Here is a 25,761-nt window from a genome sequence, read left to right as displayed (position 1 = left end):
CATCATCTCAGTACCTTGGCTCCCTCCATGAAAGGCAGCACAAACTGGACTTCACAATACAGTTGCATGGTTTTTGTAATAAGGTGATTATGTAGAGCAATATTGTAGTCAAGGTACAATTGCGTAGCGGGGTCCCTGAACTGAATGTGGTTTCCTTTACCACTGTATTCTTCTGGGACATGATCCACCAGAGATTAGTGGCATGAGGGGAGTCTGTTTTCCTCGATACGGTGATCAATAGGGATACTGATGCTAGGAGCTGCTGGTAGAAGAAACGCACCCTTGAGAGTCCTAACTCGAAGTGTTTGGTGCCACCCTGAATAGCCCAAAACCTCTTTTTTCCCTGCATTATCTTTAGACTGAACCTAAACAGCCCTTCTGCTTATGAGTCACAACATCCAGACTCCTTAGTACCCAGAAAAGTGTATTAAACCACATGGTATCTGTGATAAAACCACAGGAAAAAAGATTATACTTCTGGGAACAAGAGTCCTTCCGCCAGCCAATTCTGAAGGATGTGGAGAAACTACCATTTTTCTTGCGGTAATTGATTTACATTATCGTGCTTAATTTGGAGCATTTCTTCCTAGTCATTGCTGAGCTATTGCAGGCTTCAAGGTGATTCAAATCTGAAAACAAACTTGCATGCTTGAAAGTTTGTCTTTGTGTTCTACCTGTGTAAGTTGGTCTAATAAAAATAAGCTTTTCGTGACAAGCTTTGCCTCTCGGTGTATGGGGTCCTCAGTGAATTTGTCGGACTTTGGGGAGGGCCTGTCTATCACTGCTTGATAGATTAGACATGCAAAATCCTGGATGCTTCTACAATTTCTCTCAGGATCTGTAAGTACAAAACTGGAATTTGATAGTGACAAAACTCAATTCTCCAGATGTGGTTCTGTTTACGGAGAGGCCCTGAAGCATATTGTTTAGAGTATGGAAACTGGATAGGAATAACAGAAATTTGGAATCCTTGTGTAAAAAGAAAAGCTTTAAATAGAGAGTGTGTATTGAAATAGGATCTTATCCTTCCTACAGTGAAAAAACAGCTTGGGATGAACTCGGTGCATGCTAAACAACTCACAAAGAAATGCTAATCACCGCAGAACAGTATTTTAAACCCTTCTCCCACCTTCCGCTTTTACTATCTGATCTTTGGGGTAGTCTGCGTTAGTATTACCTAAACTTTCAGGAATTGAAAATTTAGGCAATACTGAAATTAGCTGAAAAATCATACCTGGGGTACGAATTGAGGTTAAAGTCAGTTCTGAGGATAACCAGGCAAATAAGCATAGATTTCAAACAGTAGTAATCAACGGGATCACTTGAAATACTTGCCGAATCTTGAAGCGTAGTCAGGTCTAGGAATCAGGATAATTTTTTGGTAGACTTTGCAGAAAGGTTTAAGATTAGCATCGAAGGGACGGTTGGTGGTTCCCACTAGCAGCACTCTGTCCTGTGCTTTCAAAGCCTTAAGGAATTTGGGGAGAAACTTTTCCAGTCGTTTTGGGTTCATCTTCAGCGCATACATGTAAATACAAGGAAGAAAGAGTTGTTACTGATGCTGACAGTCTAGAGTTAATGAGGTGAAGTTGCAAACATGCTATGTACAACAGGATTTTGTGCTTTTTTTAGTAGTCTAGTTGCATTTAGTATAAGCAGAGTAGATGCTCAACCTAAGTGGAAAGCCTCTGGCTTCTGAAAGTCAGGTAAATGCTTGATTTCTGTTTATGTATTTGTGGGTTTGTGCCTTTTGTTATTGAATTTGCTGGTCCTGTTACTAAAAAGCAGGAAGGAAACAATTCATTTAAAGAAGGAAATCCTGATTTCCAGTTCAAGGAGAAATATTGCTTGGACCTGTGTACCTGATGAACCTTAACAGGTAGAAAAATGGCCAGGGTGTGTAACCTGGTGTGGAATCCTCCTGGCTCTTGGATCTACCAACTCCTACTTGTGGTTTAAATGTGAAAAATACAGTCCCTAATTTTTGCTGTGGTTTCTAGCTTGCTGAGGCTCTAACTTGAGAACGCAAGCTCTTTGAACTCAGGATTCATTCTTTGCAAGAATTTACTATTTGACTTCATAACAAATACTTAACTACTATTTACAGAACAGATGAGTATTGAGCAAAACCCGTTATCAGATAGTTATGTTTGATAATGTTCAAGTGAATATTGGTTGGAGAAGCTTAATCAAATTGCTGTGGTGTCACTCTACTGTTAATAAAGCTCTAAGTGAATAACTGGGTTAGGATAGTGTGTCTGAGAAGTCTAATGACTTGGAAGCCTCTTTTCAGACATTGATTGAGATTTAACATCCAAGTCACCACCACTTACTTGAAAACTCTACTGTCTAGATCACCTTGTGACTCTTTTTTAACTGTATAGTAGGCACCTCCCTGAGAAACTTGAGCTTCAATTTCAGATCAGCCTTCCTTAATGTCAATGAGGAAGAAACCATGTCCTGCAAGCCTTCTCAGTTGGAAGGCAATAATAAACACCTGTGAATCCCCACTGCACATACAATCTTTGCGATCCAATTTTTCTGTTTGCAGTTGCAGACAGCTGACAGAAAGGAGACAGAGCTCTGTTCTTTGAGTGAAAGCTATGGAGGAGGGGAAATTGGGAAATCGATAAGAAATCCCAAAAGTCTTGGGGTAGAGTCACACAGTTATTTTCTAGCTAAACTTGTCTTAATTAGAATACGTCTGTTTTCTCATTCTTTTTATTCTCATGGTCATCCTAGGCCTCTTCCTAAGTTTGCCATTTGCTTAATCATGATAATGAGTTGAGCACGTCTTCACACTAGGGCTTAGGTCCCACTTTGAAGCACGGGCATGTTGCTTGCCAGGATGATACACCCAGCTCATGTTTTTGCTCTTGGATGAACTATTCCTATGGCCGTCCCTGAATGTCAGCTGCAGTCTTTTCATCTCCTCCTTGTTGTGCCTATGCACCCAACGCTCCCAGGAGATCGGGATGCCTGCACTGGCTCCCAAAAGAACATGCCCTGTAAGCACAGTAGCTCTGCCCTGGTGCAAAGGAGAAATCTTGTTTTTTTTCCTCTTGCTCCGAAAAAAGGACGTTGCTCTGTCCATACCCAAACAGTATGTTTGCTGTCTGAGGGCATGACTTCAAATCACAAGCTCTTACCTAAACTTTGCCGTTCCCTGTTTGGGAAGCTTTTGGTAATAGATTTGACTTCTCTGATGATTAAACAAGCTGCTGTTATATATCCACCTTGGAAGTTTTAGCCAACCTTGTCTCCTTTGCTTTGTCGAGGAGATCTGGTCACAGCAATGACTGAAATGTGGTTTTTACTTTGTTTTTTAACACACTTTATGCTGACTAAATTATTCCCCATGACTTTTATATTTGCTGCTGCTCACAGGCTTCAAGCTTTCCTCCTCTTCACGTGTATTGGAAGGAAGTACAAATGTTCTCTAATGTGTTTTGAGACACCAATATCGCTAGAAAAGTGAGCATTACTGAATTGTTTTAGGTTTGGAGATGGGTGAGTGGTGGGATCCCTTCTCACTAACTGATAGAAGATAGTAGTTGCTTCAAGTGAAACATGGTGTTTTCTGGGCTTGCAGTATGTGTCTTCTGCTGGGAAACCCCTGACTCTATTAGGAGATGCGGAGAATTGTTAAAACAATTGTCTGACTGCTATTTCACCTCTTACTTGTGAAAATAAGTTCTAATTTATCCCCAGCATTTAGAACATCATTTTATTTGGGTGACAAATGATATTCATGGATTCCCGCTGATCTAGAGTTGGTTACAACAGCTGCTCATCACTCAGTTTGCAAGAACCTTAATTTTAAACTTTTAAATGATTGTACTAGTATCAGAGATCAAGCCAAACACTCCACTGTCAAGTTAAGCCTACTAAACAGACTGGCATTTATGTGTCAGCAGCTCCTGATATGCTTGTGGAACTAATGTGTGTCCATAGCACGCACATCTTGGGGATATGTCCTGAAAGCTAATAATATCTCCTCCACTTTCAAAGAGATGTGTCAGTAGCAAGAAGGGCTGTTGAAAAGGCAAGCTATGATTTCAGCCGTCATGTGGACCTGAGCTGGAGAAAAGTGGGGTGAGTTGTGAAAGCGACTCCTATTTGTTTAACTGTGAGAGGCTGAACTGCTTGCACATCGTCCTTGGCAATTGGGTTTACCATAATGTATTTGCTATTTGACTACTTTGCATCCTTGGGGGAAGGACTAGAGGGGAGACTACTTTTCCAGCAGGTATTTGAAGAATTTAAGGCTTCTTTTTAGCAGGTTCTCAGTCATGGTGCTAGAAATGTCACACTGGGATGAGCAAAGTGACTTCCACTCGCTTTGGCTGCTGAGGGCTGAGCTTAGCTCGTCTCCGAAATTCTAGTGCTCCCAAGGAAGGCTCCCCAGACTGCCAGTTACCACTGCCTGTCCCTCCTGTTTCATGCTCTCTGGCTTCAAATATTGGTTATTCTGTGAACTATCTTGGACATGAGTGATTTCAAGCCCGGAGCCATCTACTCCCCCCAGGAACATGAGACCTTTTGTTAAATACCTGCAGATCTACGGATGCGATTGTAGGGATGGAGGTGATACCCCTGATACTGAGGTGGGCATGGGGAGAAATTTCTCCTTATTGGTGGCTATTAAAACGGACAAAGATCATGAGCACTCCAGGCAATCTTTGCCCCCCGGTCTTAATTTTAGTCCCCATCTGCACTTGCTGTTAAGGTTTGAGGCCAAGAGAAAGGTTCCCTGTTGGTGTGGGGACCACTAGAGGGCATCAACCACTGCACACCCATCAGCTCATACAGCCCTCATCCAAGGTGACACTTCATCGGTCTTCCAGAATACAGGCTTGTGTCCATCCCACAACTTAAATTCACACGACTCACCTTAAGAAAAAAAGGTTTAATTTTTCACATGGAGCTGTAAAAGTAAAATATTTTGCGAGCAGCATGAATCTAATCAGGATTTTGGGTGAATTGCTCTCTGCTGCGGTGGTTGAGTTGCTGTGCCTATTGGGCAGTGTTTTAATTTTCTTTCTAGAGGGGAAGCTGCACAAGGGAGGAAGGAATGGAAGCAATGGCAATGGGACTCCTGGGAGCCCAAAGAAAATAATCTGTAAACATAACTATTTAACGTAGGCGCTTTGTTTTCACAGTGGAAATTTATCCTTGTTACTTTATTGTTCACTTTGGCTCCATCCAATTTCTCAAATTAATAGAGCTGAACAATATAAGCTCATCTTAACTTTTAGTTTCTTGCCTCATATTTTGAAATTCTCCATTACTCTCTTCTACTTTTCAGTGCACTGATGAGCAGTGACTGGACTGTTTTTAAATAAAGCAAGTATAGGTGTGTAGGAGAGAAATGTGACCTCTTGGGGGCTCTTAAGAAGTCACAAGACTCTCTTAAAAGAAAAAAAAAAGTCAGTGAGACAAGTTATTATCAAGCAAGCTTTGGCAGGTCTGGTCATACTGGTATGTGCTAAGCTAAGAAATACACTTGCTCCTTTGTGTGGGCTGTAATGCAACAGGAGAAATTATCTGCACTGAAATAAAAGGAGCAACTCACCTCTTCATTGGCCTTTGGCACTCCTTTAGAAAATATTTTTTCTGTGTCTCCAATCCACACGACTGAAGGCTGCAATTGCTTAGCCACCTAAGAGAAAATGGGGGAGAGAAGGCAAGAAGTTGATTAAAATGGCTACAATTTCATCCCTGGGTGCTTACAGTTATGCTTTTGAATCCATATTTCAGCAGTTAAAATTAGCCTGGTTAATTTTTTTCCAGAAATGTTAAGCACTCATGGACAGCCCTGGCTCTGCTCAGCAGTCTTGGCAAATCAAGCAGTTTCTAGTTAAGAGCCCAACCCAAATTGGATCATTTTGACTGCTATGCTTATCTTTCAGTTCTCAACCCAAATTCAGTTGCAGTTCTGGAAAAAGGAAGCCTGGACTTGGAGTTCAACGGCAAACGACAGACCACCAGCAGCTTTAGTCTGGCTGCCCTGCTCGTGGGGATCCCTCCCTGGTTTTCCAAGGGCAAAAAAGATGGGGAGACAGGCAAGACACAGGTATTGCATGAGAAATGAGGGTACTGATCTTTAAGCAAAACAGGCTGGTATGCAATCTTCTGGCTTACAAAATAGCATTTAATTTGTGGTTAGCCCAAGAATTAAAACGGAACCTGATAAATTTGAAGGCGGGGGGGTGCCTATACAAATGGGCTTTCTGGCTCCGAAGTCAGAGGCACTATACCTCTGGTTCACAGCAGGATGGCAGCAATGCTACAGGCTTTTTCACGTCTTGCACTCTCCCTATTGCTATAGAAACGCCAGTGGTTTAGACATTCTGCTGCCAAATTTTAATCACTTTCCAGTGGCTCTCGGAGCCGTGCTAGTTTGCTCAGCAACAAAAGTGATGGCTCGGAGTCAACGGGTAACAAGAGAAAGAGAGAGACAGCGGTCTTCTGTCCTGCTTCCCCCCCGCCCCAGTTGAAACCGCTGCTTCCAGGAAGGAAGCTTTACAAAATCGATAGGTTGTATACATCATAAGCTCAGTGTCTGACCGACAGCCAGCACAGGGAGAATTAAGTCATGAACATCTTTCTTCAAAGCACCGCAGTACATTTTTATGGGCGCATTTCAAAAGCACCAAGCGCGTGTGTGTGTGTCTGTACAGTAAAAATGGATTGAAGATGGGGAAAAGAATAATAGATGAGGGCTGTTAAACTTGTTTGCTGTGCTGCTGACGGGGTGAAGTGGAAACAATGCCGCCTTCGGTACGTGACGCTTAATTTGCGGTAACTCATCAGTCCTAGAACATGTCAAGTGGTACCTCCAAGTTCGGAATGGTTTCACCGAGGAAAACTGAGCTTTTCCCTTTGTTAGAAGGCAGGAACTCAAATGTTTAGTGTTACTAATGAGGATTTAAAAAATAAACACCATCTCATGAAAGATAATAGGGAAATCCTGCAGAAATTGATGTGTGGACCGAGGTGGTTGTGTGAATGTTCATCTGCATGTACAACTTCAGGGGTAACTTCTCAGTCCAGCAGTGCATTGAGTATACAAGCTGGAATGAAATGACCAATTAAAATTGTACAGCAACAGTATCGGCCATTTTAAGGCCAGATGCTTTTTTACCTATCCTATTTATCTCTTTTCAGAGGTATGTTTGGCATATTCCTAAGCCTGCACACACTCTGCAAGGTACACTTGACAGGGCAAGCTTGTGGCTTTCATTGCACTAGGCAACGAAAGCCACAAAAAGCTGCAGCGGCCTTAGACTCGGGGATTTTCTGCTGAGGATCCTACTAGTCAAAGGCTCAGACACCTGCAGAAAATGCAAGTCAATCGTACTGATTGGCACTCACGGGTGAATTCAGTTAGCTCCTGCATGTCTGTAAACAGACTTGGAGACAAGCGGTGAAAGAAGTGTAATGTGGTAGCGTGATTGTATAGCAGAGATGGGATAACTGGCATTCTTTGTAAAATTAAGCTTTGGGAAGAAAAATATAGGTGTAGTTTAAGTGGCTAAAAGAAACCTACAGCTTCTTAAAGAACCGCGTTTGCATTTCGTGCACCCACTGTGAAATCTGTTGTGACATGTGGAAGCTCTGACTCAGAGACCCTTACCAAACTCAGCACCGCTAATGAATGGATTACCAGCTGGGGCTTTCTGATGTTTCTGATGGTGACTTTTACCTTCTGAGACATAAGATAACAACCATTTTTCACTCCTGCTCTGTGTGTGCATGCAGAGGATGTCAGGAGGGAGATGAGGCAGTGGGAGTCTGTTCCCCTCGAAGCCTGCCTTTCCCCCGAGTGAAGTTTGGGCTGGTGGCGTGCTGTCTACTCAAGTTTACAGACCGTTTGCACGCAATACCACCCCAATAAGACTCTGTCACGGTGGGATCTGCTTGTGGTGCTTTCTCCCTGCTTCGCTCGTGTTTACAACCAAAGAAGTGCTGTGCGTTTGCTTCGTAAGGAGAACAGTCGTCTTCTGGTATTGTTGCTTTGCGAGGTAATGCAGCTGTATGAAGTCTGGGGAGCCGCGTAGCTGTTCTGCAACATATTCTCGATACCTCTGTGTCTGATGCTGCAGTGCGATGTGACGGGGGAATAAGGGTGGGGGAGGTTAGAGAGGCTATAAAAGCTGTTGGCAATGGTTGAACACTGCTCGTGTACTTCAAAAGGAACCATGTCTGCCCTTCTTCCAGTGGGGCCACCGCAGTCAGGGAGGTGCCAATCTTCCCCATTTGGCTCAGAGACAGCTTGTGTGGTTAGCAGCCCTCTAAAATGGAGCCTTAAGTTTTAAATCAGACTATGCTTTCGGTTTAACTCTTAAGGAAGAACGCTCACTGTTATCACACCTGTCATTTTTTTTGGTCCCCTTTATTTCCCCGCCAAGAAAGTGGAAATGCAATGAAGAACCTCAGCTCTGGCTCTTTCTTAAAGAGATACTTTCCTGTGCTTTCTGTTTTGAGAGGTAAATGTATAAAGCGGCCTGCGTGTATTTTTCTGGTGTTGATACACATTAATATGACCAAATACAACATACTGCATTTGGGCCTGGTTGTTTGTTTCTTTTTTTTTTTAAAGACAGATCAGACACCCAGAATCCATTGGCATCTAATTTAAATTGTTGGCAGATACGTAGCAGACTGTATATCCCCCGTGAAAGCGCTTCATTTGAATTATCTGTGGACAGTTTGAATCCATGGATAATTAAATGCGCTGTACATAATTAATTTGTAATTGAAATTTTATTAGCTGTGCTGCACTCCACAATTTGTCGGAGGTGCCAGCAGATGGCTCCTTAACCCTTCTAATACCGCCTGCGCCGCAAACCGCGCTCCCATGGGTCACCCAGGCTTGGTGTGCTCTCCAGGAAAAGGGGGGTAAAAAAAAAAGCCTTCTCATCCTGCTTGTCTATCGACATTTATCAAAGATCAAATGGCGTTTGTTTTTTTTTTTTTTGAAAGCCTTGGGTTAAACTTTTCAAACCTGAGACCTGGGGTTTAACAGTTAAATCGCTACGCTCGCAAATACAGAAACCTGATTCTCGCAGGGGACATGTGCGCAAGGCTCCTCCAAACTTTTGAAGGCTTTGGTGGCATTTTTTTTTTTAAAGACCCGAGACTATGATTTTTCTGGAAGCTCGATCTGTTGCTGAAAGCTACTCAATCCTCTGTAGTTTATATTCAAAGCAGCAAGATGCTGAAACCTGTGATTAGACCTTCTCTGTGGCAGCCTCACCAGGCAAATAATCCAGTGCTACAGTGATGATGCCGCTGTATTCTGGTTTGTTAGACAGAAAATAACTATAAATACTGTCTTCTGCCAGGATGCATTTCACTTTTTGACATTAGAGTAATCACAGAATCACTAAGGTTGGAAAAGACCTGCAAGAACACCAAGTCCAACACAGGTAAAGCTGCTTTGTCGCAGAAATAACACTGTATATTTGAGCACTGGTGGTATTTAACGCTCCAAGGGTCTAGGCTTCTAGCAGGCTGAGCTGCACCAAGAGAAAAGAATTGCTCTGGGATGCCTGGAAGAAAGGCTGGCTGTACTGTTCCCAAATTTCAAGTGTAATGGAAGAGTCCTGTGCGGCATGGAAATGCTAAATACACAGCGACTTCCGTCAATGTAGTAGGGTAAACTGTACCTGGTTCTTCAGACTGCCAGAAAAATGACCTGTCTGAAGGGACAACACAGCAGCGGTTGTGAATAAATTAACCGGACTCAGTGGAAAAAAATTAATGACAGACTTCAAAATTAGGTTGCCTCTAAACACTGGGATTATATAATTTAATCTTAAACAAACCCCATCGTCTTCCTTTTTGGTATAACGCTTTTAGAGTCACCTCTGACTTGCCAAATAGCGTAACCAAATAGCCTGATACCAGAGTCCCCTGACAGTGATGGTGTTGAAATATTTCTGCGGCTCGCTGCTCTGTAAAACTCCTTGTTCAGTAGAGACTGCTGCACAGCACACGCTGAGCTGTTGATACGCGTACACGACTTCTCCGCTGGTATTTCCTCCTGGCCACCTCTTTCCCCCAACCTTTTAGCCTGGTCAGCGTTGCACTAATAACATTTTCCCATGTGTGGCTTTTTGTACAATGTGCTTTCTGTGTGCTGCTGCGGCCCTGGTAAAGGACCCGAGAGGGGTTGTCTCGCTCTGGTAACGATTAACCTGATGGCTGCCTTATGGTTGCTAATGGAAGGCCAGTGCTTGTCACTTTTATTGCCCTGGAGTTAAGCCTTATGAACTACCTTGCGTTTTTACACCTCTGTGTTGCGGAGTCATGCATTCTACCCTCTCTACTCGATCCATTCTGGCTTTGCTTTTGTTTCTACGCATCCTTCGCTATCCTTCTTTGCATGCTTTATATAAGTTGTTGCACTGCAGCAGCGTTTTGTGCCTTGACGGGAACAGGGGAGAGCCAAGCCGTCGGGTGGTACAAGCTGGCAGAGAGCTCCGCTGAGTTCAGACTGGCTCAACACATGGAAAATGTGGCTTAACTGAAATATTCCAGCATGTGCTGGTTCATGCTTGAAGGATGAGTTTTGTTTTGGGGACTGCTGGGAAGTGCTTCTATATTAGAGACAGATCCTCGCTTTTTCACTCCGAAGCAGAGCTGACCTGGCAGGCTTTGCTGTGCCTTTATGGAGAACACAAGTGCTTGGGCTTGGTGTTTGCAGCTTCTTTCAATAATTTTCCTATTCAATATTAATCTTCCTTACATTTCCTTTGAATAGGCAGATTGAAATGCTGGTGTTTTCCTGGTCTGGTATGAGAAGTCATTTCCTCCGTATGACACTTAAAATGCCTGCTTTGAGTAACAATCAAGCCTGTCTTTTGGATCAGGGCTGGTATGTCTCTTGCAAGTCTCCTCCCTGAAATAAGGGAGGGGAAAAAAAGAATTTGGCTCTTGCATCTGAAACAAATTAAAGTTTCATTTCTTCCAATGCTATTCACTTGTTTAGGGTGTCTCCCACGAAACTACTGCCAGCAGCCAACGCTCAGTTATGGACAGAAAGTTTCCTAATGGTCATTTTATGCTCTCCAGAGTTTCCTTTCATTACAGAAACTCTGTTGTTTGCAGATATGATAGGTAATCGGAAGTGCAAGGTTATTTCACCTTCATTACAGAGCACCATTAATTCTTACTTACTAAATCTTGGTGTTTAACGACGGTTACGTGGATCCTAAGACAACAGAAAAACTGTCATGTTTCCTGTCGTTCGCTTACGACTGTAAATGGAAGGTCTGTGTTGTGCTTGACTAACTCTCTATAAAGGCACTTCGGGAAAGCTGGAGCAGAAAGCTTGCTTGACAACAGTCACAGCTGCTGTTTGCAAAAACATGACCAGAAGCGTCTGATTATGGAGAAGTGGTGAATCTTTTGGTGACCATCTGCATGCAAGGCACTTTAGCAAGGTGTACTACGGTGTGTCAGAGAGTAGACTGAGAGCTGTGAATATTAAATACTACGTGTCAGCTGCAAGATACCATTGGCTTTCATGGCTTGTATGTGTCACTCTATATTGTAGTCTTACAATAATCCAAGTGTGTTCACGCCAGTTTTCTTACCACGGTGAAAAATAAACTTTTTGGGACGAATACCAGTGTTCGGCTGCCTCCTGTCAAGGAATTTGCTTGCAATTCGTGTTGCCCTTGTGTTTGCTTCAGCTTGGGTAACAGCAGATTGCTGCAAATCAGGATAGAAAAGATTCCTTATCCTTTGGTTCCTTGTGAAGCTGTTTTCCTAACACATAAACAATTTCCCTTGTTGCAACTTGTGTCTGTTGCCTCGTGTCCTATTGCTGGGCAGAGTCTGGCTCTGTTCTCTGTACTAGGCTTGTCAATGCCTGTCTTGTAACTGGGTAGTCCCATACTGGACACAGTGTCCAGTTGTGGTCACGTAAGTGCCAAACAGAGGGGAATAATTAATTGCTTTAAGTGGTTGGCTATATTCTTGCTGATAGAGGCCAATGTGTGGCTGACTCTTCGCTGTACGGACGTGCTGTTGACTCGTGTTCAACGTGCTGTCCTTAAGAACCCCCAGTCCTTTCCCGCAAAGCTGCTGTCTAGTCGGTGGGCTACAGCCTGGACCTCTTTGTGCTGTTGCGTGGAGTTACTTCATCCTAGGTGCAGGTTTAGATGCTGGATTGGGAGTATTGGATGTTGTAAGGAAGCAGCAACTGATGGCAGGACAAATGCAGTGGCTGGCTGTGCAGGGGACTTAAGAGTTCCCAGAGAGGAAAATGAGACATATTTGGCATTCTCAAGACCAAAAAAAGAGGGGTTGTAACTGCAGGGGTGAAAAGCCTATGTGGATGGAGGATTGCTTTTAGCCTGGCTCTGAGAACCTACAGAATCATCAACCTACAGTTGATGGTTGGACTTGATGATATTACAGGTCTTTTCCAACCTTAGCGATTCTGTGAATCCGAGTCAAAATCATCGGCAGATTGGACAAATCAGTGACTCGGCCACGGGGACGGAAGGTGGCAAGGAGAGAGGTGAAACAAGTGAAGGAATTAGGAATGGAAGTTGGACATAGCTGATTTGAATGATGGTAAGACAGGCCGGTGCTATGTCAGTAAGAGTTTGTAGAGAAATGAGCGTGCAGAGGAAGTATCCTTTGGGAAGAGATACTCCGTACTCTGCCATTTGCTCTGTTATTAGAGGAGCAGTTTGAAGCAGTACTGCTGTTGCAGTTGGAAAAAGTCACCTTTTGATAAGTGTCTGGACAGCCCTTATTCCATGTGATTGTGTTCTTAAGTAATGTGGAAAAATGTAAGGGTTTTTATATACCTATAGCTAGACTTATTTACATATATACATAAAGTGTGTATATAAACTTACATGTTTAAGGTGTATAAATATACATGTTTTATGTATGTTCCAGTTATTGTATATATTATATATACGCCTGCATACAAAAAACCTTAATATCTTCAGCTGGAACCTTCTATAGGAGTAAAAAAAGGCTGCCCTCCTTTCTCCTGTGTTTAAAGGCCTTGTGCTCGAGCAGGGACTAGATGATAGAAAGGACAGTGTGTGTGCACCGTGCCCGCAGCCAGTCATGCGCTTTGCTATTGATGAGGGCAGAGAAACTAAGTGGAGAAGGATGAAATGTGCAGAGGAGAGGGAGTATTGCTCAGTCTAATGGCACTAGCTTGTGTCAGGGAGGGCTAGTCCCAGTGTTAGTGTTACAGCGTCAAAGGTGCATGATCACAGCACCGTTGCTTTTCCTTAGGCGCTGCTCTGACTAGCAAGAAATGGAGTCCTTGGGGATTGCTTTGCTTTTAACTGTGAAACCTGTCTTTTCTGGGCACGGAGGCACCTGTCACAAAACCTGCTATAATGGCGGATTTAATAAAATACATCTGATAAATCCCAGAGAAAGCCAATTTGAATTCAGTCTTTCAGTAGGCCTCCGGCACTGGAAAAACACTAGAAAAAGCCAAATACAGTATATGTGCTGTGTTTCTTCTTCCTAAGAGTATTTCGTCTGGAAATGTTTACCAGCTTCCTTCCTTAGCAGAAACACTGAGGACTTAAAATGTGGAAGAAATCCTGCCAGGATAGTGTCTTTTTTTCTGAAGCGGATTTGGGATATGTTCCTCGCAGTTCATATGCCTTCTTTCATTTCCAGACTTCTTGTACGTTTCTGTTAATGTAATCCTGAACTAGGATTCCCTCTTTTGAAAAGCTTGCTGATAATAGGTAAACAGAGAGCTGTATAGGGGAGAGCTGTTTTACAGCAACAGTCCCAGAGAGGAAATTTTTGACCACCCCCAGCCTAGTATTTGATTAAATGCTGCATGGCAAGCATTCCTGACTGATGTGCATATAAACAGAGAACAGAATTTTCTTTATTTATAATGCTTTTCAGATTCAAGGTAACACAAAGCTTGCACAAATGTTAATGTGAAAAATATGGCTACTACGAGTGATTTCTCAAGGGGCATTAAATCCTCTACAGTGGTACACACGCTGGCTGTCAACAAATAGGTTTGAAAACTTGAAAGCAGGGAGGGAATTTCAAATTGGATTGGCAGTCCTTTGGCCCTTGGGCAGCTTTGCCCTCGTACGACTGGTGTGTATCTTCCTCGCTATGGAGGAACCGCAATTCAACTCCCTGTTTGATCCACAGAAGATGTGATGAACTGAACCGACTTTGTAGCAAAGTACACGAAACACAGTACCTTGAGAACCATGTGAAGCATCATTTGCAGGCCATTGCTGCCTGGATATTTCCCAGCAATGTTGGAAGCAGATAAGTTGAAGAGGTTGGCTCCTGTTTCTGTGCAGATGGCATGGACCAACATTTTCTTTCCAACACCAGCGGGTCCAGCTAGTAACAAGGCTTTCACCAAAGGAGCTTTCTCATGGACTGTTTGGGAACCTGTAAAAAAACATATGGCACTATTATTGCTTCGTTTAAGTCTGCCATAAAGATAATGGAATGATTCTTCCTTTTTTCTTCACGGTAAATAATTTATAAAGTGAATTCAGTGTTTCCTTAAAGTGGCACAAGTGCTCTCGAGTTCAATTCTGTATAACCAGAGCTGTGACCGTAGCGTGCGTTTGAGATAACGTCCCTGTTTGTAGCAAAACTCAGCCACCCTTATTTGTACCTTCTGACGGGCAAACTTCAGCTCTCGCATCTATGTGAGCTAAAAGAACGGTAATTCATGGGTAAATTTTTGAGGACGGACACAAGATAAGAGCACTGAAATGGAACGTGCTGGTGGCTACGTGTACAAACGAGCCTGGGGCTCTGCACAGGGACAACTGCCTTCCCTTGGCTGTCAGGCAGAGGTAGAGTTAGAGATGTACCTGTGGCTTTAAGCTTTGCATTTGTTGTCAGAGCAGGTCCTCACTTTCTGCAATTGGACAAGGGTGTAGATTCCTGCTGCATGTAGGACTAGCAGAATTCCTTCCTCCTGCTGTTTGTAATGACACTTCCCAGCTTCCCCCTCTTTAGAGAAAACAAACTAATGAGACTATCTGTTGGAGCTGTGTTTCTCAGTGATTTTGAAACCAGATGTTACCACGCGTTTTATTTTCTCTCCTTTAACTTCTGCATGCACCTCCCTTTTTGGGTAATTTTTCCTCTTAAACGTTACTGTTGTTCAGTGAGCGCTGGAGACTCTGACTGTTTGTCACTTTAGGCTAGCTCTGCTCCAAAATCCTTCACTGCTGTTATCCCCTCTACGCGGGCCTGCTGAGGGTAGCTTTAGCGTATCTGCAGAGGAGCCAACGTTATTCCCCAGTCTGGAATACGGCGGTTGCACATTGCAGAGCAGGTACGATATATCTGCTAGGAGAAGGAGGATCCTTTTCCGTTCCCTTCATTTTATTCGGGTGAGCAAACGCCAGCGTTGCTATGCTTCACTTGCTCTGCTGGCAGTGATGACTGCTCAGCGTTTCTAAATCTGTCTCTATGGCCGCTCCAGGTAAATTCATTCTGGGCTGTACGAAATATGCTCCATCACCTGGGAAAGCCTGGCAGAAATGCCTGCGTTGTGAAAACAGAACCACAGAGAGAGATTTAGGCGGCTGATGGTGATAGAACTTGTCTTCCCTGCAGCTCTGTCACTGTATGAATTAGGTACAGGTGAACCTCCAGAGAGGGAAGTAGCAGAAAATGCCAAATGCTTTATCCATACCCACTGGTAACATCACTGCCTCAACACCTAAAAATGTCCTGTGTCAGTAGTGGTCGTTGTTACAAAGTCAGATTTGAAAAATCTGTGTGAGCATCCACTACTTCTGATAGACAACTGATCTCAAAGACCTTCAGACTATGGGACTCGTGGGGGAAATCAGCCCCAAAAGTGACGGGCTGCGGAGGGAGCCGATGGCTTAGCCTGGAAAAGGTCTCGGGGTTAAGGGGGACAGCTAGGTAAGAATGGTATTTAAAAACAAATCCAATCAGGCTGCCTATCTGCGTCCTAATGGTTCGACGTCCCAAATGACAATGGACTGAGTGCTGAGATGAATGCCGTTATTTCAGCACTGTGCAGGATGTAGTGAAGTTGTCAGCCACCCAGGCTTTATTAATATTTGGTCATTTCATACCAATCTATTACTATTACACATAGATTTATTATGAGGGGAGCAGCAGACTCCTCTGTGGTTAAAGATGAAGTATATCTTCTACTATTATTTCTCCTTTCAGCTGCTTATAATTTTCTCAATGCCATTTAAGCTGCAGCTTTCCTTGCCATCAGGTGACTCTTTTGAGAAAAACTTTTCCTTCTACACATACACAATTATATAATGATTAACTAGTTCTGAGACCAATTAAGTAAAATGTCATCCATAACATATCACCCAAAAGGCAAAACCATTCCTGTGCCTTTCTTTTGGCTCATGCAAGATCTTCCCCGCCCCCAACTCAGAGGCATTTTTCAAACTGCTATTGCAAATATATTCTGTTTGCTTAGCTAGTCCAGGGTCTCTTCTCCTTAGGTTTTTAGCCAATTGTATAAATGGTGGAAAATTTATGGGTTGTCTTTCCTCTTGCCTTTGGGGTGTCTTGGGGCTTGATTTCACCAGATTAGATGGTGTTAAGGCATAACCTTGGAGGAGTTGTATGTGAAATACCACATTGCAGTTGGTGCAGACAGGGATAACTGCTGAGCTCTCTCAGCTGACTGTGGTCAAACTTGCAGCCAACCCCCGGGGGTGCACCCAAAACCAGCTTGAGAGTGTTTTAGATGGCAAGAGCCTCATCTAGGTTGAAGGCAGGGGTGCTGCTAGCACCCTGTTTGTTAACCTGACTGTTCGTGGGGCAGAATGAGTGCTTTTCCTGAAACCCCAATGAAGTAGACTCCTGCACCGTTGCACCAAGCTTTCTACAACACATCGAGCCTGCTTTGGGGACAGGGCGTGCCAGGCAATGCCCGAGGAGAACAGCCATGGAGCATGTACGTACAGAATAGCCTGAGCACCGGTCTCTCTGGAAGGCGTGCAAAGGGGAGGGAAAAGCAGAAGCTCTGTGTCATCTCTGCTCCGGTTGCCAGAGTGGGAGGCAGGGAGACGTCAGCTATTTTGCCCTATAAAGGGGACGAGCAGACAATGACACAGCTTGGGGGAGGATATGCCTAGTTAAAATCTCCCCGAAATCCAATCAGGAATGGAACAGGATGCAAGCAGAGTATGAGTAGAAGCCCTTGAGACAGGCACTTCTTGCAATCACTAGAGTTTGGCTTAATGCCCTTCCCAAGTAAAATAGGGGATAGATTTTTATATTAAAAGCAAACAACCTGACCCAGCAAAGCCTTGTTGGATATTGGCTAAGTTTGGCATTAGAACTGCCAGGACATTTAAGAAGTGCTCTCTCTGATGTACAAAATGTATTCAGACTAATTCCTTAAGTGATTGCATTGTTTAGTACTGAGTAACATTAGCCAGCTTGTAAAAGGTAAATTGCAACCTTAGCCCTTCCCTTAACTTGATTAATTTTGATCACTGGAGCTTGTTTTAGCTATTATCTTTCCCAAGTGATTTCCTTTTATGTGCTGCCATTCACAAACTGTTAACATGCAAACAGAGATGGTATGGAAATGCAATACCTGACAATAGCATGTGCAAGCTCCTTTATGCACTATTAAAACGATACGGTCTTCACTCAGAAGGCTTAATTGAAAAACAATTATACTGCAAAATGCTTTAGATTACGATTAATCAAGCCCTGTCAAAGCCGGTAAAAACGCACGTTACTGACAGGAAGCAAAGCCGTTGTATTCTGCCCTTTAGTAATTTTTGCTGTGCTCTTACCTAATGGCAATATTCCATACAGTGCTATTAGCTGTCTGACATCTGCGAGAGAGGGCATCGGCTCTACATCTACCTGACGAAGTGTGGTCCCCAGATAGCTGTACTCGCCTGTAGGGAGGAAGCATGGGCTTAATAAACATGACACTGCATTGTTATAAAATGCGTAAGTTAAGTAATGAGAAACTACCCTAGAATACCAATATAAAGTGCTCTCGGCAAACCCAGTACCGTCAAGGGACAGGGATTCAAACAGGGCAATATTGTTGTGGAATGTGGCCCTGAGAAGTTTGAAAGGTGAACTGCAAAGGCAAATGAAGTTAAACACGCTGCGGACTTTTCCTTCTAGACTGGAAGGTGTTCAGCAGAGCAGTTGGTCTCGAGTAACCTTTTAAAGAAACTTTGTGGAGAAGAATCATTAGTAGCATCGTAAATCAGACTGCTGGCAAAGGATTTCTAGATTGGGGATTTTGCAGGGCTGCGATCCCAGTGAACCACGCTCTATCAAAAGGATTTCAAAAAGGGGGAAAAGATATTTTAACAAGCGCTTCCCCTGGCTGTATCGCATCTCAGCTTCTCACTGTTAGACATTTAAGCGTGTCACCTAATTTGGTGGGGCTCTTTGCTTTGCAGTTCACCATTTTGTTCAAAAATCCCTCCACAAAACAACCCAAGAAAACTGAAAATCCCTGACGTGAACTGAAACAATCTAATCTTGCCTTAGTTCTCGTTACTGAGCCATAATCGCATTGCTTACCCTGTCAAAGTCCATATACGAGACATGTTAGAGAACAAAGATCCAGACGGATGGGCCGTAAGCAACAAAACTAGTTGTGACAATGTAGTCAATGATTATTTTTTAGCGTAAAATACATGTCGTTATGGTGAATATTATTGAGAAATAATAGTATATTCGGTTTTATTGGAGATAAAAAGGGAGAGCACTAGAGTTCTCTGGAGCAGAGGTAAATTAGCAGTGGTTAAGAGAGAAAGTGGAGTTGTAATTTGGGGGCAAAAAGGCAGAGAAGCCCTGGTGCAACCCCCCCCTCCCCTCTGAAGAATAAAATTCATTTCAGGTTTTATCTCTTATTTAAGGAGAAATCAAAAGAACTGGATAGGAATTAATCTTCACAGATTTAATTAGAAGGCATCAAAGGGTTTAATTGCAACTGAACATAAATCACAGTGGATATTCTCTGACTAATTTAGATAAGGTCACCAAGAAAATTAGTTCAGTGATGTCGTTTTGTCATAGAGGGGGCACATTTCAGTGCCTTTACTCGCTGCGCAGCACAATTCCACCCTTTGTCCTTTTCCCAGGAACTGGGAGTAAGTGACCTTCCTTAGATTTCAGCCCTGTAAGAGCTGAGCAGATGAGGACTTATTTTTCTGCAGGCTTTGACTGTGTCCTTGGACCCTTAAAGGGAGGGTTTTTTTGGATTAAAAAAAAAACCCCGAAAACAACTAGGTCCAGATCCTAGGCCAACTTTAAATGCCTTCTGTATCTTGTTCTGGCAGCTCAAGAAGCATGACTGAGTTTTGAGTGGGGAAGAGCTGGCTTTTAGAGTCTGGGCTGCCTCCGTGCTGCTGAGTCTGCATGGGCCAGCGTCTGTGCCGGGACACGGTGGGGACCTGGCATGGGTCTAGGCAGTCAGAGGAATACGGCTAGGCTCTGCACTTCTGTGCCCGCTATCTTCTGCTGCTGGGAAGTGAGTACTGCTAGTGTAACTTGGAGCGGCCCTTGTGTTGCTCTAGGCTGCAGAGGAGCCAAGGCTTCAAACCTCAGGGATGAGGGAAGGTGGCCCAAAGCCATCTCGGACTCTTTCCAAGTTTGATGTTACCAGCTGTTAATTATTATCCACTGGCTAAGATGTGCTTTAAAAACATCCGTGGTAGGGAATGTTTGTTGGACAAAAGCGACCTTGAATGGTACTGGTTGGGTGAACGAAGGAATAATGAAAATCTCCCATTACTCTACTTCATGATCTTTAATGAGCATAAAATGGATGGAATAGTTGTTAATTCAGCCTTCAACAGAGCGGGCAAAGACTCTGAAGGCAATAATTGGTGCTTCTAAGAGCTTATACAAACGTGGCATTTAGAGGTGACGTACGAGAATCTAGCTTTCCTGGCTCAGATATGTGCTGTGCTAACAGCCAGTGGCATTGTGGCTTCTGGATGTCCGCAAATTCAAATAAAGGTGGTCTTTGAAACAACTGAATCTTGGGTTTTTTGCTGCTAAGGTTGCTGTGATTTTACTGTATGTCACCAAGTGCTTTTGGAGAAGGTGTTAGACCCCCCTGTGCAGCCTGCAAGTGGGTTTGTTTGGGTTTTTTTGCTCTTTGTAGAGCGTAGGCAAGCATGTCTAACTGCAGCTGCAGGTAACAGAAACTGGGCAAGAGGACTATGAAATGCAGAACTAGCAGAGACCCATCTTGCTCAACTCAAGGGCCAGATATGCCTCAAAGCACCGCTCAAAGTTCATGGGCAGTCAGGGAGGTGGAGTTAAGGGGGTGAGTCTTCTCTGCTGAATGAATAAATGCTGAAGGTATGATTTTTTTTTTTTGCTGTTCTCTGGGAAGTATTCTGGATGGATTATGACCCCTAGTCTGATAGACTTGCACTGTCTGGCCTGATGCCTGGCCAGTGCTCCTTAAAGGATGTCCTGGTTCCACCTCAAAGTGGCTTCTGATAGCCAAAAACATTCAAGGCTTCCACGTGTTAGTGCTTGGAGGTAAGCACCAGCTTTACAAACAGGTCCTGGTTTCAGTAGCAGAAGTGAAAGGTACTAAGCAACCTGCAGAAACAGACTTGATTTGCATAGGTGGCTTTAGATACTCAAGTTTGAAAGTCCTGAAAGTGTAATTACTCTTGAACTCATTCTTGACTGGAAATAGGGGTCAGTGAACATTGAATGGCTGAAGGTTTGGTTAGATTAAACACCACATTAGCTGTAAAATATGTACTTTACCAACATAATCGGAGAGATTGACGGTCTTGGCCTTTATTAGTAATCCTTCTTCCACTAGTTCTGTGTACAGAGAATCGATGGTCCTACGGACAAGAGACATCACTCAGAAATTCTAGGGCACTGTAAGTAAAACCTCAGTCCTTCAATAACTGAACGAGCTTGAGAGTTATTTATGTTTCCTCAGCTTTATAAATGTGCTTTGTAGCTCAGAGGTAAAGGTGATTAGCTCCATCAATATGAAATCAATAAGTACCGTTTTCTGCGTTATGGCAAGGAATCTTTTATTACCTCATGCACCGCATGGCTCCCTCTCACACCAATTCCATTACCCATTTCCAGGTGATGCAAGATCAGTTATGACTTGTGTAATAGACTCATTCATTAATATCAATTACTGGGAAATTATTTTTAAATTATACAATAATAGCAATCCTAACACTACTATACCTATTCACTTAGCTCTCCAATTAGTAGTAATTCATTAATTCTTCTTGGAATTTATTCTGTTTGTAATAGACAGCCTCATCTTGTCAGGAACATACTGGGAATGACTCGATCAGAGCAACCAGTGGTCCACCTTCTGCAGTGCTAGGGTCATGCTGGCCAAAGGAGGATTGGGGGAAAACCGTACAGTGGAAACGGGCATAACTTCTCCAGTGGAACGGTTCCTTTCTATGGCCATTACTGGCTGGGAACAGCTCCCAGGAATTGAGGATTTAATACACTTACATTTGTATCCGGTTTTCCATGCTGTGGATGTTCTCCATGCTCTCTCTTTTGGAGTTCTATCTAAGCATTAATTTCAATGACGCTTTTGGCACTAGGTTCTACATATTGATACTGCTTCAAGGATTACATGAAATGAATAAGCCTGTTGGAAATTCTTGTTGTATTGTTAGTATAAACAATACCGATTTGAACCTTTTTTAGGTCTTTCACTGTGTGCTTTTCACATCCTTTTCCTTCAATATCTGAGCTTTTTTTGTCTTTGTCACCTGTCTTAATTGGGATGTTCTGGTATGGCTACAATAAAAATATTTAATGGCAACTCTCAGCTGGCTAATAAAACTACATATATAACTTGAAGTCTGCAGCCTTTTTCCATTTCAGCTGGGAAGTTTTATGTTTTTGCAGTGTTAGTGGCACAATTAATATAGTAATAAGGGGAAGACAAAATGTAACGCACCTTCACCAACATTGATTTTGCCACTCTTGACTCTTGCTTTCATTCTCAGTGATTTTATTTTTTTAAATGTTGAGTATGCATCATAAAACAAGCAGAAGGTAGAATGGGACTAACCTGACAGTTCTGTTGGGAGCATGACTTCTACTTTTCCTGTCTTATTATTTTTACTGTGCAAGCTTAATGATGCATGCCCTGAGTCTCCTCCAAGTAAGTGTGATGTGATCAGTCTCTGTTGACTAAAGCCCCCTGTGTCCCCTCCACCGTGCCAAAACAGAGATGAACCTGAGCTTCTCTTAGTTATTTCTGAAATGCTTCCTCCTTCCCTGCTCAGCAGGGAAGAGCAAAGCATGGAGCCAAAATGCCACATAAACTCTGATTAAAAGCCAGCTACTAACAAGCTTGTGTTCTTAAATGGCTGTATGTTGTACTAAGTTTATATACAAATGAGGAGGTATGTGCAAGAGTAATTTTAAAAGCATAGAATATATGCATCCTTCTTAGACTTTGGCACTGTTCTTGTAAGAGAGGTCGTGCTCTGTTACAAGCTACGACACATTTATTTTAAATATTTGCTTGGAGAGGTTTTTATTTTAAAGCAGGTAAAGAGATCATTAACTGATTGTGTAGTGCTAGCCCCCAAATGATCTAGTCCAGGTCTTGCTGTGCATGCCTCGTACAAATGGATTTGTGGGGTGAATCCCGTGTGCTTCCTCCCGCAGTGATTGAGTGTGTTTGTCTTCACGCTGTTCTCCAGCCCTGCTCTCTTGGGAGCTGGGTCTGCTCCTGCCCTGCACTGCTGTTGGGTCAGCAGGTCCCAGCAGTGAGATCTCTACGTTTGGTGTCTGTTATGTGTACGGCTGAAAAATGGCCAGACTAGCAGTGAATGCCTCACGAGCTCACTGAAAATGTAATGTCAAAAGAAGAAATCCTCTCAAATCCTCCAAATAAAAAAAGGGTGCTTAAAAGAGCAAGGGTACAAGAGAAATGGCTAGGTCTGCCAGTACTCTTATTGATAAGTAAGGCTGATTTATGACATGTATGTTATAGCTCAGACATGAAGGGTGATTTATAGAGTACAGGGGCCTGTCTGCAGCCTCCCTTATCAGGCTTCAGCTGGGATGGAAAATCTGACAGTCAACAAAACAGCCAGGTGCTTCTGCACCTGCAGAGAGGATGGGAAAGAGGCAAACAGGGCCAATATCCTGCCTAAATGTTACAGGTGCTGAGCTTTGCATACTGGAATTAACCTGACTGAAGTTACTGGAAACTGGCCCTAGTGCTGTTGCAGAATGGGGGTCTTAATTTGTATGCGTTGTTGAAGGTCGGGGGGGGAAAACAAGGTCCGTGCTGTGTAGCATTAAAGCAGTGGTTTGTTGCCCTGTTATGTGTGGTGCTGCGAAGCCATCGGTCGGGGAGGGGCAGTGGGAAGGTTGTAGTGTTCTCTGGGAATGCAAAAAAGGTTTTGGCTAAAGTGTGTGTGCTTCAAGTTTGTAAAAGAGTTTTTTAATGATCTAGGCTTTTTATGGATATTTATAGCTGTTAATAAAGAGGTTTTATGTATTGTAGGGCTCCGGATGCTGGTAAGCATAGCAGTGTTGAGATGTTCCTTGTGTAATTAAAAACTAAAAGGGTTGATAGCATATCTAATGCAAAGAGGATGCAGTCTTGTGGTCTGAATCTCAGGTAAACAGGTCCTCTCTACCTGTCAGGAGTTAGATCTTCCTCCATCTCGGGTATCTTTTTCCTCATGGTTGTCTTTTTTTTCTGAGGACCATAAAAACAGGCAAGAATTAGTGACATTAATATATATATGAACTTGAATGCACTGAAGCAAAGCGAGGGCCAGAATAGCAAATGTTTCAGTGTTTGAATGTGGCCCTTGTTACTGAAGGAACCCAAAGGGAAAAACCGTATCCTTGAATGCCTTGAGGGAAGGAAGTCATGTCCCCATTTATAAAAGCACAGGAGATGTTCCCATTCAGTGTCTCACCAAGGCACGGCAGAGAAGCACCCTGGGCTCTGAGGAGCTGTGTCCAACCTATGAATCTCGGGCAGCTCCTGTGGCTGGTGCTCTTGAGTTGGACTCTGCATGAAGTAACCTGGTGGCTGTTGGTTCCTTCTAGAATATAGCTGCTCAGGGAACCTATATGCCTCACCTGCATCTGCCACCTCCCCAGTGAGTGCCCAGAGCATCGTACTTTAAAGCAATCGCTCCTGCTCCTTCTGGTAGAGGTTTCATACAAAATGAAGCCCAGGGTCATTTGCCCCAAGAGAAAACTCTTCTCTCCTTCCTTTTTGGAGCACGACTCTGGTTGAGTGGGTATGGCCCTTACCCAAGAGGGAAGCGGGAAGGAAAAGGGTGTGGGGTCCAAGTAGTTGCTCCAGAGGCTGTTCATGTGTGCTGTTTTGTTTTTTTTTTTTAACATATAAGCAGCTTCCCTGAGGTCATGCAGGGTGCTTGCAGCTGGACCAGGACCTGAAACCATCCCTCCTGAGTCTCTGGCTAGCCTCCTTATCCATCAGATATCCTTTCTGCCCTTTCTTTCCTAATGCCTGGGGGAAGAAGCTTGAAGAGGTCAGAAAAACATGACCCGCTCTTCTCTTGATATTTTCACCACACTTTCGCTGTGGGAAGATTTTATGACTTGTCTGACTAGTTTCTTTACGTACTGCAAAAAACCCATGGAAAACATAAATAAGAAAGATGTGAGTAAGCAATGCCAAGTCTGTCCATTAATTATGGCTCACAAGCCATAAATCTGGTTAGGGATAACTCGTAGTGGAGAGGGCATCATTAATCCATGTTAGTGCCCACCACTGGTGTCCATACTTGTAATTCTGAAGTGCTTTGCAGAAGTTTTCAGTGGAACTATTTACACAGCGACATTTGTGCACCATGGGACCTCTTCAATGGCCTAAATTTAGGCATATGCTTAAATGCTTAGTTGATCAAGACAGCTTATTCTTTCCAAAAGTTTATGTTCACTTTCCTGGGAATACAGTCATTTATTTTTTTTAAGAGCGAATACTTCTGTAGAGCTCTAGAGGCTATGTTGTTGAGTTGAAAAATCCTATCCAATTATCTGGAAAATGCTGGGGTTTTTATTCCAGAATGGATCAGCAGTGTTCAGAAATATATCAATTGTAAGTTTTCAAGGACAGTCGCAATGTAAATAACCTGTGGTTCCATCACCTGTTACTGTTTACAATGCAACAAAGAAAATCTAGATGAAAATGTAAATTAAACCCAGAACTACATGGATAAGCTAACTGGGAAAAGGTGATGTTTTTAAGTTTTTGGATTAGAATAATGCAAAGAAATCTGTTTCTGTAGAACTACACCTTAGGTTTCTTTATGTAAATAAGCCTGGCAGCAAATACTTGTTAGAATGAGCCAGTGGGGTTTCCTTTTAAAGAAAAGGAATGGGAAGAACAAAGCATATGCCATGCTGTTTTAACAACTGAGGAAATATTGAGACTGTCAGTGGTTTATTTCTGGTGTTCCTCCAGCTTTGCCTCTTTAACATTTCTTCCAACAAGCCAGAAATTGCATATCATGGGGTCTGACTGGGAAGAAAAGCTCATTTCTACCTATGTAAAGACACTAAGCATATGTTGAATTTATTGGCCAACTGGTGTTGTCCTCAAGGCAGTTTCACCAATAAAGTAACTCAAGAGCAAAACAAAAATGAACTATGCAGGGGAAAAATGTGTTTTTCTAATTACCATCAGCATTTATGGGAAATTTGGCAAACACTGCGATGTGATAAGGGGAAATATGAACTGTAGACAAT

General features: G+C 43.1%; 1 protein-coding gene across 1 annotated transcript in view; it reads right to left on the bottom strand.

Annotated features, from left to right (window-relative positions):
* Nucleotides 1-25,761, bottom strand: part of IQCA1 (IQ motif containing with AAA domain 1) — a 108,728-nt gene that overhangs the window by 7,201 nt on the left and 75,766 nt on the right. The window contains exons 12-17 of the mRNA XM_059820797.1: nucleotides 23,670-23,731; nucleotides 20,782-20,864; nucleotides 17,814-17,921; nucleotides 14,231-14,430; nucleotides 5,576-5,662; nucleotides 1,336-1,513 (exon numbers count right to left, since the gene is read on the bottom strand). Coding sequence (XP_059676780.1) covers nucleotides 1,336-1,513; nucleotides 5,576-5,662; nucleotides 14,231-14,430; nucleotides 17,814-17,921; nucleotides 20,782-20,864; nucleotides 23,670-23,731 — 718 coding nt within the window. The remainder of the gene's footprint in view (nucleotides 1-1,335; nucleotides 1,514-5,575; nucleotides 5,663-14,230; nucleotides 14,431-17,813; nucleotides 17,922-20,781; nucleotides 20,865-23,669; nucleotides 23,732-25,761) is intronic.

Source organism: Gavia stellata, chromosome 8 (genome assembly GCF_030936135.1).
Source record: "Gavia stellata isolate bGavSte3 chromosome 8, bGavSte3.hap2, whole genome shotgun sequence".
NCBI lineage: Eukaryota > Metazoa > Chordata > Aves > Gaviiformes > Gaviidae > Gavia > Gavia stellata.
This window is presented reverse-complemented; position numbering and strand designations above follow the sequence as displayed.